Source organism: Anolis carolinensis, chromosome 2 (assembly GCF_035594765.1).
Source record: "Anolis carolinensis isolate JA03-04 chromosome 2, rAnoCar3.1.pri, whole genome shotgun sequence".
NCBI lineage: Eukaryota > Metazoa > Chordata > Lepidosauria > Squamata > Dactyloidae > Anolis > Anolis carolinensis.
In genome coordinates this window covers 24545259-24560173 of record NC_085842.1, presented here as the reverse complement: position 1 = coordinate 24560173, position 14915 = coordinate 24545259, and the positions used below count along the sequence as shown (strand labels likewise).

The following is a 14915-nucleotide window of genomic DNA, read 5'->3' as shown; positions in this document are numbered from 1 at the left end:
GCTTAATTTGTAAAATCTTAATGTAATTTGATGTTTAATAGGCTTTTCCTTAATCCCTCCTTATTATCAAACATTTTCGCTTATCCAACGCTTTTATTTTTCAGTGATTGGTTTGACAGGCGCGCCAAAATTCTGTTCGCCTACACTTGAAAAATACCTAGGGCTGGCTCTGGCCAGAACCGTTTATTTAGAAAGACTGCAACTGAGGACTGATGCTATTCAACTGCAGAGATCCACCCGGCTGGCACAGAGAAGGGCCAACAGGGGAGAGCACTTCTGTTATGGAGCATAAAAAGTGGCAGCTTGGATTTGGTCTTTGGATTTGGAGCTGGGAGCAATGTTTGTAATCTGTTACATCTTGGAGCTTTGTCTGATGATATCAGGTGCCTTAGCATGTTTTTGACATTGGCTTTGGAACTTTGGATTATGCATAGACTTGAATGTTTTGGTGAGGACCTTTGGAATGGACTATGACTTCTGAAATACCCCTGCATTGTTTCTTATATATATTTTATTAGGATTTTATATAGAGTAACCAAAATAAAAATAATAAAATAAAAATATGTCAAACATCGAAAGTGGGAGAACACTTGCATTGTTGTTGTTTGAATCTGCATTGGCTTGGATCCTTGGACCCCTGCATTGTTGTTGTTTGAATCTGCATTGGCTTGGATCCTGGACTTACGATCAAAGCAGTGAGTGACTGTTTATATTGAGAGATGCAGTGCAGGGCTGTGACAGTGAGGAAGAACAGGAAAAGAAGGGGACATAGTATTACTCCTTCAACCCACCCTCCATCCCCGTGAGATGGACTATCCTTCTTTCTCTAGCACCCCCTTGGGGCCTCCACCCAGATACAGTAGAGTCTCACTCATCCAAGCTAAATGGGCTGGCAGAAGCTTGGATAAGTGAATATCTTGGATAATAAGGAGGGATTAAGGAAAAGCCTATTAAACATCAAATTAGGTTATGATTTTACAAATTAAGCACCAAAACATCATGTTATACAACAAATTTGACAGAAAAAGTAGTTCAATATGCAGCAATGTTATGTTGTAATTACTGTATTTACGAATTTAGCACCAAAATATCACGATATATTGAAAACATTGACTACATAAATGGCTTGGATAATCCAGAACCTTGAATAAGTGAGGCTTGGATAAGTGAGACTCTACTGTAATAGAACAGCACCTACCAATGTTCCTATCTGTTACTGTGCAATTTTGCCAGTAACAGTTTGGGAAGGCTTTAAAGTTACATTCTTAGCTCAATCAATGAATAGTTCAAAGGGCAGTCATATTCAGTGCATAATCGTAATACGCATACAAAACAAAGGCACTATATTGATACTTCACAGTCATTTGAGGCTCACAACTGAACTCAATGTGATTTTTGTGTCTGAGAGGCAATAAATATAGCCAGGCTGTTGCTATCAGAACAGAAACATTGGTTATTTTTGTTTCTTGACCTTTCTCCTAAGAGCTGAGACAACAGATTATGAAAAGTTTTTCCCTTGTCGCACGTCAGAATAGTTCACCTTGCTATTGACACCAAGCCACACACAGAAGATAGTCTTTTGTAGTTTTATTGAGCAAAAGCAGTATATATATAATATCAAAGCAAGCAAAAATATAGTTCCCAAAGTAGTTGTAAAATAGAATCAATAAATCCAATGGTCCATAGGCAAAAAACAAGAGTCTATTCCCAAAGATACAATAGTCCACAGGTTTATTTATATTTATTTATTACAATATTTATATCCCACCCTTCTCATCCAATAGGGGACTCAGGGCGGCTTACAATAAAATACACATATAAAATTGTACAATACATTGTGAATCAATTAAAAAGTTATTAAATTACATCAGACATTCATAAAAACACATAAAATACAGATTAATAGTAGCAAGCTATGGCTTTAATAGAGGAAATTTACATGTAGCCTTTTCGTCTTGCTCTTTTCCCCAAAACTGAAGATTTTAACCCCCTGTCTGCTGCCTGGAAATGACCCATTACAACTGGAGAATTATTAGTCAGGCACTGAGATCTGGCAAGCCTAAATTAGAATGTTCTGGGTCATATATTCAGTCTGAAAGGACTTTAAGCTCAGAATTAAAATGTGCTTGGAGGCCCTTTCAATAGACAAATGCTTTATATAAATAACAATACTGTTGCCATTTTACTAAATTTCCAGCCTTAATTTTTAAATAAAATAATTTCTCCAACTTGTTCCATTTTTTCACATAATAATAATAATAATAATGACAACAACAACAATAATTAATTTATTTCCCACTTCTCCCTTCTTCCGCTCAACGTGGAATACAACATCATTAAGACCCCATCTACACTGCCATATAAAATCCAGGTTATCTGCTTTGAACTGGATTATATGGAAGTGTAGACTCAGATAATCCAGTTCAAAGCAGATAATGTGGATTATCTGATTTGATAATCTGGATTATATGGCAGTATAGAAGGGTCTTAAAACAAGAGATAAAATACTATTAAAAGACATACAACAAGATACTCTGAGTTAAAAATTCAAAACTTAAAATTGACCAGGTAAAGTGTGCCCAAGGGTGCGGCTTTTTAAAGTAAATTTCCTTGTTCTTTAGTTTGCTCTCCGTCTTTTTTCTCATACCATGTCTTTTTTCATTATGTTACGTATTGCTGCTGTCATGCTGAGTGAATCATTTACTGCGAAGCAACTACTCTCTCAGTGAATACAAGGAAAAAGAAAGTTGCTGTGTTCTTTGTAAGTTGGGCATGGCTGCTACTGCTGCTGCTCAGGATCCCATAGAAAGTCTCACTGAGGAAACCACTTGTTCTTTTTGCCTGGACTATTTCAAGGATCCTGTGTCCTTAGCATGTGGGCACAACTTCTGCAGAGCTTGCCTGACCCAGTTCTGGGAGAAGCCCTGCAACAAAGAGACCTGCCCTCAGTGCATGAAAAGAGTTCTGCAAAAGCAGCTCAGGACAAATCAATTGCTAGCCAACTTTGTGGAAATCACCAAGAAACTGAGATGCCAAGGGACAAAGAGAAAGGGAGAAAGCAGAGAAAACTGTGGGGAACATCAGGTGCCCGCGAAGCTCTTCTGTGTGGGCAATGTACCCCCCATCTGTGTAGCATGTAACAATTGCCAGGAGCATCAAGAACATAGAGATGATAGAGGGATTCCGCTGGAGACAGCTGCTGAAGTCTACAAGGTAAGAAAAAACAACAACATTGTGGCATTTGATGAGAAAAGGCGATGCCTGTGGCTGCGTCCTGGGGAGTTCTCCGAAAGGGCACTCCCTTTAGAAATACTCGCAGCTAAGCTAGAAATAATAATGGCTGGCAGAAATGGGAGAAAGGCCCTTCTCACCAAAAAAGGTTAATTTGAACTTGGTAGAAATGATAGTAAACTAGGATGTAGTCACCTTTGCTTACCAAATATTAGTAATGCGTAAACAATTCTAATCTCAAAGTACAAATTGATTTGTTGTCGAAGGCTTTCATGGCCAGGATCACAGGGTTGTTGTGTGTTTTTTGGGCTGTCTGGCCATGTTCCAGAAGTATTCTCTCCCGACGTTTCGTCCACATCTATGGCAGGCATCCCCAGAGGTTGTGAGGTCCTAAAATAAGCATTCAGAGAACCAAGGAGGAGTTCTATCTTAGTGGTTTGCTGCGAGTTTTCCAGACTGTCTGTCCATGTTGCAGAAGCATGGCCTGATGTTTCGCCCACATCTATGGCAGGCATCCTCAGAGGATATAAGGGGCCTGGCTGTGGCGCAGGCTGGAGAGCAGCCTGCTGCAATAAATCACTCTGACCATGAGGTCATGAGTTCGAGGCCAGTCCATGGCGAGGTGAGCACCTGTCAATTAAAAATAAAAAATAGCCCCTGCTCGTTGCTGACCTAGCAACCCGAAAGATAGTTGCATCTATCAAGTAGGAAATAAGGTACCACTTATAAAAAGTGGGGAGGCAAGTTTAACTAATTTACGACATTGGAATGAGGAAGTGCTGTCAGAGTGGATGATGAAGCAGCTGCTCTCCCCTGTGGCCAGAATCGAACATCCCCTCAGGAGAAGGTTAAATTGCCTCTGCGTCTGTCTGTCTCTGTCTCGGTTCGATGTGTTTATGGGCATTGAATGTTTGCTCTATATGTATATAATGTGATCCGCCCTGAGTCCCCTTTGGGGTGAGAAGGGCGGAATATAAATACTGTAAATATATAAATAAATAAATATTTTGCCTTTAGATTTGGGAAAAATGTCAGGTCATGCTTTTGAAACATAGCCATACAACCTGGAAAACTCACAGCAACCCAGTGATTCCAGCCATGAAAGCCTTCGACAACATAATTCTATCTTAGTTTGGGTATCATCATTTGAGTGTCTGATAGATAGCATTGCCATAAATCAGAGGAACATCAGGAGGACAAATAAACACAACATTGTTCACACCTCAGCAACAGTACAGCAGAGCCAAGACTAACTCTTTACAGTCTAGAGGCTTCCAGGTAATAAGATTACATCTATCTGAAGGGCACCAAATGGAAAAGGCTGAAATGATATCACTCTCTGCTGCTCATGCTACCTTGTAGCCGCTAAATTGACTACCAGTCTCTTGTGTTTAGCATATCTATCAGGAAAATGAAGAGAAGTTTCCCTAATCTAATGTAGAGGCAATTGTAAGCAGATTTGGACATGTATTGCTGAGGCTGTATCTCCCACCCTATCATGCATATTAAACACTGGCTCCAAGTGAATTTAAACTGTGGGGTCTATTTGCTTTATAGTAACCTGTTTTATAGCTATAAAGAGATAAAAATGCCAATTCATGCCCTGTACAAAAATGGATGGTTGTGAGCAAACAGTGTTCAACTCCTCTCTTTCTGTCTCTTTCTCTTCCCTTCCCTCCACCGCCCCCTCCCAACCAAAAATAAATCTTCAGGATTTGATACATATTTCTCAGGATGCTCTGCAGAAGGAGACTGAAAAGATTTTGACATACAAAGCAGAGGCAGAAAAGAAAGCCCAGGACCTTTTTGTAAGTATGAATGTTATTGGGGAAGGAAGAAAGATTTAAACTGGTATGTAGTAAACATGATATAAAATGCTGATATATCAAGAACCACTATTTATTTATTTATTTACAGTATTTATATTCTGCCCTTTTCACCCCAAAGGGGACTCAGGGCGGATTACAATGCACATATACATGGCAAACATTCAATGCCGTTAGACATATGACATATATAGACAGACACATATTGACAGACACAGAGGCAATTTAACACTTCAACTTCTGGCTTCATGAAGGTATGTTCGATTCTGGCCTCAGGGGGAACTGCCACTTCACTGTCCACTTGTGACAGAGTCTTTGATGGAGTACTTCCTCATTCTTCCGCACACTGCTGGAAATTTTATGGCATCGTAAATTTGTTAAATTAGCCTCCCCGCATAAGTGGTACCTAAATTCCTATTTGACAGATGCATAGGTCAACAGCAAACTAGACTATTAAATGGTTGTGAGTTTACCCCAACCAGGGCTGGCTCGAACTCATGGCCTCTTGGTCAGTAGTGATTTATTGCAGCTGGCTACTAACCAGCTGCGCCACAGCCATATCCTAATAAGACAGCTTCATGTCAGAGAACAATTCATTGTTGCAATATAGGCCTTTGGATGGTGTAAAGATAACTAATCATGAAGAAAATTAACAGTGCATCTACATTGTTGACATACTACCTCATCAGATGGGATGATTTTGGCATCCTAGGATGGTTTCACCCTGTCTGGGGGACGGAAACTGATGCTAGTGACATAGGGTGTGATGACTCATGGGCCTTGTAGTCCCGTTCCTAGTACTTTTGAGGCAGATGAAGAGGAAAACATGGGATTTGCTCCGGTTCAATCTGAACCAGAGCCTCTTCACCTGCAGGATGTTGATGTTTGTTCTCAAGAATCTAGCAACACAGACCTTGGGCTACACTCCCCTCCGTTTCCCAGACGGGAGTTGTATCAGAAAGAAAAAGGAATCCGGGAGGTTCAGAGAAGAAGTTTACGCATTGCTGCCAGAAATCAAGCCGATTAGGCTTGCTTCCCTTGGGAATTGCTAAGGAGTCACACATCTGGTCAAAGTGGGTTTCGTTTCCCTGTTCTCTAGGGAAAGAGATTGTTGGCGGGAAAACGAGACTCAATATAGGGGAATTGAGCGAAGGATTCTTTGCGGAGTCAATTCGTCAGCTTGTGGAGTGAGAACGTGTGTGGACTCCGTTGCCCAGTTCCGTGCTTCCAGGATCAAGTTTCAAGCCTTGCCCGCCTTGTGGGGTTATTTCCGTGGACCTTGTTTCATGCTTCATGCTACCCTGTTTCCAGTCAAGATCTAGCCAAGAATCAAGTTAAATTCAGCTTTATATTCAAGCTTCATTGGACTTCCAGGACTCTGTTGTTTTCCCCACACTTTGCTTGGCAAAGTGTGTGTTGCGGTTATTGGATTATAAACTTTGGACTCTAATATCTTATATTGGACAATACTCTTCTGGACTATATTTGACCTCATTTGAAAGGTCTGCTTCTGAACTTTATTTTGCACTTGCTTTTATTGATTTTATATATTCCTTTAATAAAGATATTAGATAGATTCTGGCCTCTGTGTATGGTTATTGGTGCCCTGCAGCCTAGATCCTGACAGTTTGACTCCGCCACCTTAAGCACAATAACCTAAGGCCAAGATGTCAACAGGGACTGGAGCGGACGCTCAGCCACCCAGCTACACCATTTCCCAAGATGAATTCAATCGAATCCGTGACACTCTCCGTACACAGGAGGGAGAAATACGGGGCCTGAAGGAACGCGGAGCCCGTCTCCCAGCCCTAGCACTACCAACCAAGTTCTCGGGAGAGGCCTCCAAGGTTCAAGTTTTCCGTCGCCAGTGCCAGGCCTACTTAGATGCCCGCGATGCCGAGTTTCCCCGAGAAGATGTCAAGGTGGCGTGGATCTACAGTCTCCTAGATGGGCCGGCGGCTACTTGGGCGACGGCGTTGTTTGATGCGGGTTCCACGCACCTGAACACTGCGCAAAATTTCTTGAACCACCTTAAAAAGACCTGGGGGATCGAGGACGATGAGGATGCAGCCGGCCATAAACTCCGACGCCTCTTCCAGGGGGACAGACCGTTGTCCCGGTACATAGCTGAGTTCCGGGTGTTGGCCCAAAACACCGGTTGGAACGACTCGGCCCTCAGAGGGCAATTCCGCGAGGGTCTCAACATCGAGATGCAGGAAGAAATCTCTAAGGTGGATCCCCCCGGGACTCTAGAAAGACTCATCAACCAGTGTCTACGAGCCGAAGTCTTGCTTGCCAACAAAAAACAGTGGACCCGAGGCCAGGGTGGAAGAGCCGGAGTGAGACCCCCCGCTTCTGCCAGCGCTCAACCACGTCCAGTATGGAGATCCCCACCGCCAGCCCCAAACCCCGTGGGAGGTGAGGAGGAGCCGATGCAGTTGGGCAATGTGCGTCCCAGACTAGATGTGGCCGAAATGGCCCGCCGCCAACGCTTGAATCTGTGTTGGTACTGCGGGAATGGGGGCCATTTCGCCAAGGAATGTCCAGCCAAAAAGAAACCCGCCACCCGCCTGGCGGCGGCGTCCTCCACGGAACCGGAGCCGGCCGAGGCGGCTGGAGCGAAGCCGGCGGGGGAAGCCAGCGACCGGGCGTAGAGAGGCTCGCCAACCCGGTCAAAAACCCCACTCAAGAGCCACAAACCGGGGTCCTATTCCTCCTGGTGGTCACGCTGTGGTCAGTGAAAAAAGGACCCGTCATGATCCATGCCATGATAGACTCAGGAGCAACAAACAATTTCATCGATAGAGAGTATGCCGACTGTCAGAACCCTGCTACTAGAGCCTGGATGTGGCTCTGAGTTTCAGGGTCACTGACATTGATAAGACACCTGCGGCTCAGGACTTGGAGAAGAAACGGCTGCTGGACTTGGCGGGGAATTTGCGCGGGGTTTTACTGAGCGGGAAGAGACTGTTCAAATGAGGGGGAGGGTATATAAAGGAGGGTTGGCCGTAGTATCCCATTCTTGGCTTTTCTGATGTTCATGTTTCCTACAGTAAAAGTTTCTGGTGATATCACAGAGAGTCTTGTGTGTTCATTCAGGAGCGGCTGTGGTGAGCTGACACTAAGCCAAGAATACGGACACCATCCCGCTGTAGCGGTGAGGTGTAACATGCAAGTGGAGGATGAAGAGCTCTTGGGCGCAGGAGGAGGAAGGTCGGAAAGGGCCACTCCCGAGCCGGACGCTGAGTTCCACCAGCTGGCGGCCCTGGCGTCATCCACCGCTTATGCCCAGCCAAATGGGGTAACCCAGAGGCGCGGAGTGGTGCGGGGAGATAGCACCGGAGGAGAGGAAGGTTCACCTTCCCCAGGCCCGCAAAGGATGGTGTTTCTGGAGGAGAGGATGTCGGCGATGGAGACCACCCTGGCAGTGATGTCGAGGGCGATGGAGCGCCTGGCGGTTTTGGCGGAGCCGGAGAGAGGAAGGGAACTTCGGGCTAGCTCAATGTGGGACGTGAGCATGGGAAGCAGCCAGGGCTTTGCAGACCTCCCAGCACCGAAGGGAAGGGAAATGCGAAAGGAGCCCGGTGCCCGGCCCAAGATCCAAACAAGCCTGACGCGGGTGGAGGAGAGTGACGACGAAGGGGAAAAGCCTCCGAGAATCCCGGCTACGCTCCCAGCTGAGACCCTGGTGCCCCTGGCGAATGCCGGGCGTGGCACAGGGCCAAGAGAAGCAGCAGCGGGGCCCACTGGTCCGCAAGGGGGCTTGCGACGGGCAGAGAATTGGGGATTGCCACCACAGGGACCCCTACCGAGACGAGAGGAACTAAGGATCGAGTTTGGGGGAGAGTCCTCTGAACTGGATTTTTTCCTGACCACGGTGAGGGGCTATATGGAGGACAATGCTCACACTTTTAGAACGGAATCCAGCCGGGTACGGGCCATTGGTGCAGTGTTGAAGAGGGGAGCGGCCAGCTGGTACGTTCAACTGCACGCGCGGCGCGACCCATGTCTGGGGTCACTCCGACGCTTTATGGGGGCCCTGGAGACCCGTTTCCGAGATCCACTGGAGCAGATCCGGGCGAGGGAGAAGTTGAAGACCGTCTCCCAGGGGCAGAGATCGGTATCTGAGTATGCGGAGGAGTTCCAATGCCTCGCTGAAAAGGTGCCGGAATGGTCTGCAGTGACAAAGATAGAACTCTTCAAAGAGGGGCTCAGGCGGGAGATCCTCTCCTGGGCGGTGCATCGTGATGAGCCTGACACACTGCGCGGATGGATTCAGCTGGCGGGGCGCATCGAGACATCGCTGGCCCAGGCGAGGAGGCACCGAGGAGGGCTACAGCAGCGGCCGCAGATGAAAGAGGGGAGCCGGAAGGAGGGATCAACCCCAGCCGGGAGGAGAACGGAGCCGACAGGGAACGTGAGCACCAGCAGGAGGGGCTGCTTCGTGTGCGGCCGTTTGGGCCACAGGGCTGCCGAGTGCTGGCAGAGAAAAGGGGAAGGCGGAGGCCCGCCCAAACCAAGAGCCGTGGCAGGGAAACGCGCCGAGGAAGAACCACCGATGAGGCACCACTCGGGGGGGTTGGTAAGTCAGGACAAAGCCATGATAGTGGTCCCCATTCAGCTTGAAAGTGGCAGCAAACAAGCAACCTGCAAAGCATTTGTGGATTGTGGATGTTCCAGGAACATCATCTCCCCTGAATTAGCCGAGGGATTGGGATGCGAAAGAACGAACCTAGAATCCCCAATAGCTTTTTCGCAGTTGGACGGATCCACAGCATCGGGATCATTAGCTAAGTACAGTGCCGAAGATGTAAAGTGTAAGATAGGGAGTTGGGAAGGAAAGGTATCATTTGTGATATCACAAATAGCCAGCTATAATGTTATACTAGGCATGCCATGGCTGGGGCAGGCCAACCCGCAAATCAACTGGGAGGATAAGAGCATGATCTTCAGGATGAAGTTGGAAGAAGGGAGCCAGGAAGTGGAGAGGGAGCCGGGGAAAAGGGGGGAGGAAGACTCTATCAGGATAGCAGAACTGGCAGATAAATTACCCCCAGAGTATCGGGATTTTGTGGACGTATTTGATGAGAAGGAAGCAGACAGTTTCCCACCGAAGCGGAGAGTTGAAGTGAAGATAGAGCTAGTCCCAGGAGCAGAGCTTCCCAAGGCAAAAATATACCCAATGTCGGCTAGGGAAAAGGAGGAACTGAGAAAATACATTGATAAAAACCTAGCGAGGGGTTTCATAGAGCCTTCAAATTCCCCTTTAGGGGCGCCTGTGTTGTTCAGGCGGAAAAAGGACCAAACGCTGAGGCTCTGCATTGACTACAGGGGCCTGAATGCAATCAGTTCTGTAAATAAATACCCCCTACCCTTAGTGAAGGACTTGATCGCCCAGTTATCGGAGGGACAGATATTCACTAAATTGGACTTAATTGAAGCGTACCATAAATTGCAGATCAAACCAGAGGACAGGTGGAAGACAGCCTTCTCCTGTGCATTCGGATTATTCAATTATCGTGTGCTCCCCTTCGGTTTGTGCGGCGGAGGTGCCGCGTTCATGCAATTAATCAACGAAGTGTTGCATCCATTGTTGTACAAGGGAGTCTTTGTTTTTTTAGATGACATATTGATAATATCTCGGACTAAGGAGCAACACATAGAACTAGTCAGGGAAGTCCTGCAAAAGTTGAGAGAAGCAAAACTGTATGCGAAGCTTGCCAAGTGCGAGTTCAATAAAGACCAGATAGACTTTCTGGGGTATAGGATTTCCTCCCAGGGAGTGGCGATGGACCCTGCGAAGGTAGAAGACGTGAGGGGGTGGGAAGCCCCCAAAACACGGAAGCAGCTGCAATCCTTCCTAGGGTTCGCAAACTTCTATAGAACATTTATCAAGGACTTTGCGCGCCTCACTTTGCCATTAACGGATTTGTTAAAGACTAAAGGCAGGGGAGAAACAGCCAAAGTGAAGGCCCCAGGGGCCAAACTGACCTGGACAATAGAATGCCAGGAAGCTTTCGAAGCCCTTAAAAAGCGTTTTACTGAGGAGCCTGTCCTACAGCACCCTGATATGTCTAAAGCCTTTGTATTACATTGCGATGCGTCAGACCGGGCATATGGGGCAGTTCTGCTACAGAAAGACGAGGGGGGGAACCTGAAGCCATGTGGCTATCTGTCAAAAAAGTTTAGCGATACAGAAAAAAACTGGCCAATTTGGGAGAGAGAAGCCTTAGCTATTCTAAAAGCACTAGAGTGCTGGAGACACTTTCTGGAAGGAAGTGGAACACCGTTTGAGGTGTGGACTGATCATAGAAATTTACAGTATCTAAGATCCCCTCGTAAACTATCGGCGAAGCAAATTAGATGGGCCCAATATTTCAGCCGTTTTGATTTCAGACTCAGATTCTTCCAGGGGAAACATAACATACTCGCTGACGCTCTCTCTCGGATGCCTCAGCACGGGGGAGGAATTCAGGAATCTGAAGGGAGCCTATTCCTAGATAAGCAATGGGGCCTGGCAGTACTAACTCGAGCACAAGCGGCCAAAGAAAACAAACGTACTGCCATTTCCACGGGGGGAGGAGAAATATGGGAGGAAGAGTTGAAGCGAGCGTATGGAATGGACAAATGGTTACAAACTAACAAAGAAAAGGGAGAATTGTGTGGGGATTTGGTGTTTGTAAATAAGAAATTGTATATCCCTGAATGTTTAAGACGAGAAATGTTAAGGAAGTACCATGATAACAAAGGTGCGGGTCATCTAGGCCCCACCAGGACTATTAAACTGTTGGCCAAACAATGCTGGTGGCCCGGAATGAGGAAAGACGCCAGGGGGTACGTCACGCAGTGTGAATTATGTGCAGAGGGAAAAACACCACCGGGGAAGCCCCAGGGGCTATTGCAGAAGGTGGTGGAGCCCATGAGGCCATGGGAATGCGTAGCCATGGATTTTGTAGGCGAACTACCCCCCAGCAGAGGCCACAGATACATTTGGACAATATTGGACCTATTCTCAAAACAGGCACACTTTGTGGCCCTGCCAAAACTCCCTTCAGCTGAAAAACTTGCTGATTTGTATGTGAAGCATGTATATCGCCTACATGGGTGTCCCGACAAAATAATTAGCGACCGGGGAGTCCAATTTACTGCAAAATTTTGGGGAAAATTCTTACAGCTGTTAGGAGCAGAAAGGAACCTGAGCTCGGCCTTTCATCCCGCGACCAACGGGGGGGTCGAACGTACCCAACAGACACTGTGCCAATTCTTAAGGATGTACACCAATTATAGACAGGATGATTGGGCGGACCTTCTACCGTTTGCTGAGATGGCTTTTAACGGGGCCGTACATTCGGCCACAGGTCGTGCCCCATTCGAAATAGTATACGGACAGGAGGTGGCACCTTTCCCCAGGCTACCCGAGTGGAAGGAAGGAGAGGGCCAGACCGACGAGGAATGGCCGGCCAAAATCAAGCAAGGGTGGCAAACCGTGGTAGAGGCATTGCGGGAAACACAAAAGAAGTACAAGCTCTTTGCGGATCGTAGGCGCCGAGAGGGGGACAAATTGGGCGAAGGAGATCTGGTTTGGCTGAGCACAAAAAACCTAAAATTGGGATTCCCATCCAAGAAATTGGCTCCACGCTATATAGGACCATTCAGGGTAGCAAAAAGAATAAACGAAGTGACCTATGAGCTGAGGCTACCCAAGGACCTAGGAAAGGTACACCCGGTATTCCATTGCAGCCTGTTAAAAAAGTATAAAGGAACTCTGGACGGCGGAGAACAATAGTTGTGTTTAATCTTTTCCTTCCAGGATGAAGGGGAGGAGGACGCCATGTCAGAACCCTGCTACTAGAGCCTGGATGTGGCTCTGAGTTTCAGGGTCACTGACATTGATAAGACACCTGCGGCTCAGGACTTGGAGAAGAAACGGCTGCTGGACTTGGCGGGGAATTTGCGCGGGGTTTTACTGAGCGGGAAGAGACTGTTCAAATGAGGGGGAGGGTATATAAAGGAGGGTTGGCCGTAGTATCCCATTCTTGGCTTTTCTGATGTTCATGTTTCCTACAGTAAAAGTTTCTGGTGATATCACAGAGAGTCTTGTGTGTTCATTCAGGAGCGGCTGTGGTGAGCTGACACCGACTCTCTGGGACTACAATACCATGATTTCAAGAATGCCCGAGTGGTGCAAGCCATAGACGGCCGACCCCTGAAGACGGGTCCAGTAAGCCAATGGACCGAGCCCACCAGAATGTGGATTAGAGAACACATGGAAGAGATCTCCTTCTTCGTTACTGAGGTTCCCCATTTCCCCGTGATTTTGGGGATTCCTTGGCTGACACTCCACGACCCAAACATCTCCTGGTCCAACAGAGAACTGCAGTTCGCCTCAAGATATTGCCAAAACCATTGTCTAGTAGCCAAGGTCTGCCACGCCACAGACACAGAACCCATCATTACCTTGCCCAAGAAATATTCGGATTTTTGGGATGTTTTCAATGAGAAAGAAGCCGAGAAATTACCCCCACATAGACCCTATGACTGTGCTATTGACCTGGTGGAGGGGGCCCCAATTCCGCGAGGACACCTCTACTCCCTGACTGAACCAGAGCAAGAAGCTCTCAGGGAGTTCATAGAGACAAACCTTCGCAAGGGATTCATCAGACCCTCTCAATCCCCAGCCGCTTCTCCAGTGATGTTTGTGAAAAAGAAGTCAGGGGACCTACGCTTGGTTGTGGACTATAGAGCATTGAACAACATCACGAAAAGGAACCGCTACCCCTTGCCTTTGATCTCGGATCTATTAGATCGGCTCCGAGGGGCCAAGATTTACACCAAACTAGATCTCCGCGGGGCTTATAATCTAGTTCGCATAAAAGCAGGGGACGAATGGAAAACCGCCTTCCAGACCAAATTCGGATTGTTTGAAAGTCTAGTCATGAATTACGGATTATCCGGAGCTCCCGCAACGTTCCAGCATTTTGTCAATGATATCTTCCAGGACTATCTAGATCGGTTCTTGATCATATATTTGGACAATTTTTTGGTGTATTCTAGATCACAATCGGAACACGAGAAACACGTCAGAATGGTGCTACAACGATTGCGGGATCATGGACTATATGCCAAGTTAGAGAAATGTGCCTTTGATCTGCAAGAGGTAGACTTTCTGGGATACCGCGTCTCGCCACTAGGGCTCTCCATGGACCCGGCAAAGGTCTCAGCAGTATTGGAATGGCAGGCGCCAACCAACAAGAAAGAAGTGCAGCGCTTCTTGGGGTTTGCAAACTACTACCGCAAATTCATCCCAGATTTCGCCCGCTGGTCTGACCCAATCTCCAGCTGCCTCCGAGGAAAACAACCTTTCCGCTGGACAGAGCAAGCAGAGAAAGGGTTTCATCAGTTAAAGCAATTATTCACGACCCAGCCAATTCTACAGCATCCTGACCCTAAAACCCCTTTTGCTGTGCAGGCGGACGCCTCTGATGTGGCAATTGGGGCTGTACTCATGCAACCAGTGGGAGGACATCTTCATCCTTGTGCCTATTACTCCCGTCAACTAACAGCTCCAGAGAGAAATTACACTATTTGGGAGAAGGAACTTTTGGCCATAAAGGCAGCTTTTGAAAATTGGAGACATTGGCTAGAAGGGGCCAAATTCCCCATTGAAGTTCACACTGATCATCGGAATTTAGAGCATCTAAGAACTGCATGGAAGTTAAATCAAAGGCAGCAACGCTGGGCTTTGTTCTTTGAACGTTTTGACTTCCAGATTCATTATGTGACCCCAGCGCAGACTAAACAAGCAGATGCTCTATCACGGAAACCAGAGTATGCTGCAGGACGCAGAGAGACCTCAGA

General features: G+C 46.9%; 2 protein-coding genes across 2 annotated transcripts in view; both read left to right on the top strand.

Annotated features, from left to right (window-relative positions):
* Nucleotides 1–224: 224 nt before the first annotated feature.
* The window catches only part of LOC103278061 (uncharacterized), a 48890-nt gene continuing 34199 nt past the window's right edge, over nucleotides 225–14915 (top strand). The window contains exons 1-2 of the mRNA XM_062969317.1: nucleotides 225–3213; nucleotides 4944–5039. Coding sequence (XP_062825387.1) covers nucleotides 2773–3213; nucleotides 4944–5039 — 537 coding nt within the window. The 5' untranslated portion in view covers nucleotides 225–2772. The remainder of the gene's footprint in view (nucleotides 3214–4943; nucleotides 5040–14915) is intronic.
* On the top strand, nucleotides 7876–13145 carry LOC134297059 (uncharacterized). The gene is made up of 2 exons (XM_062973604.1): nucleotides 7876–9639; nucleotides 12868–13145. The coding sequence occupies exons 1-2, from the start codon at nucleotides 8092–8094 to the stop codon at nucleotides 12907–12909; spliced, it is 1590 nt and encodes a 529-aa protein (XP_062829674.1). The 5' UTR covers nucleotides 7876–8091; the 3' UTR covers nucleotides 12910–13145.

Bases quoted from the DNA above. Each gene is read 5' to 3' on its own strand.
- LOC134297059 (XM_062973604.1), top strand. From the start codon at position 8,092: ATGTTCATGTTTCCTACAGTAAAAGTTTCTGGTGATATCACAGAGAGT. The intron at 9,640-12,867 runs GTAAGTCAGGAC...TTTTCCTTCCAG, and splicing joins GGCACCACTCGGGGGGGTTG to GATGAAGGGGAGGAGGACGC.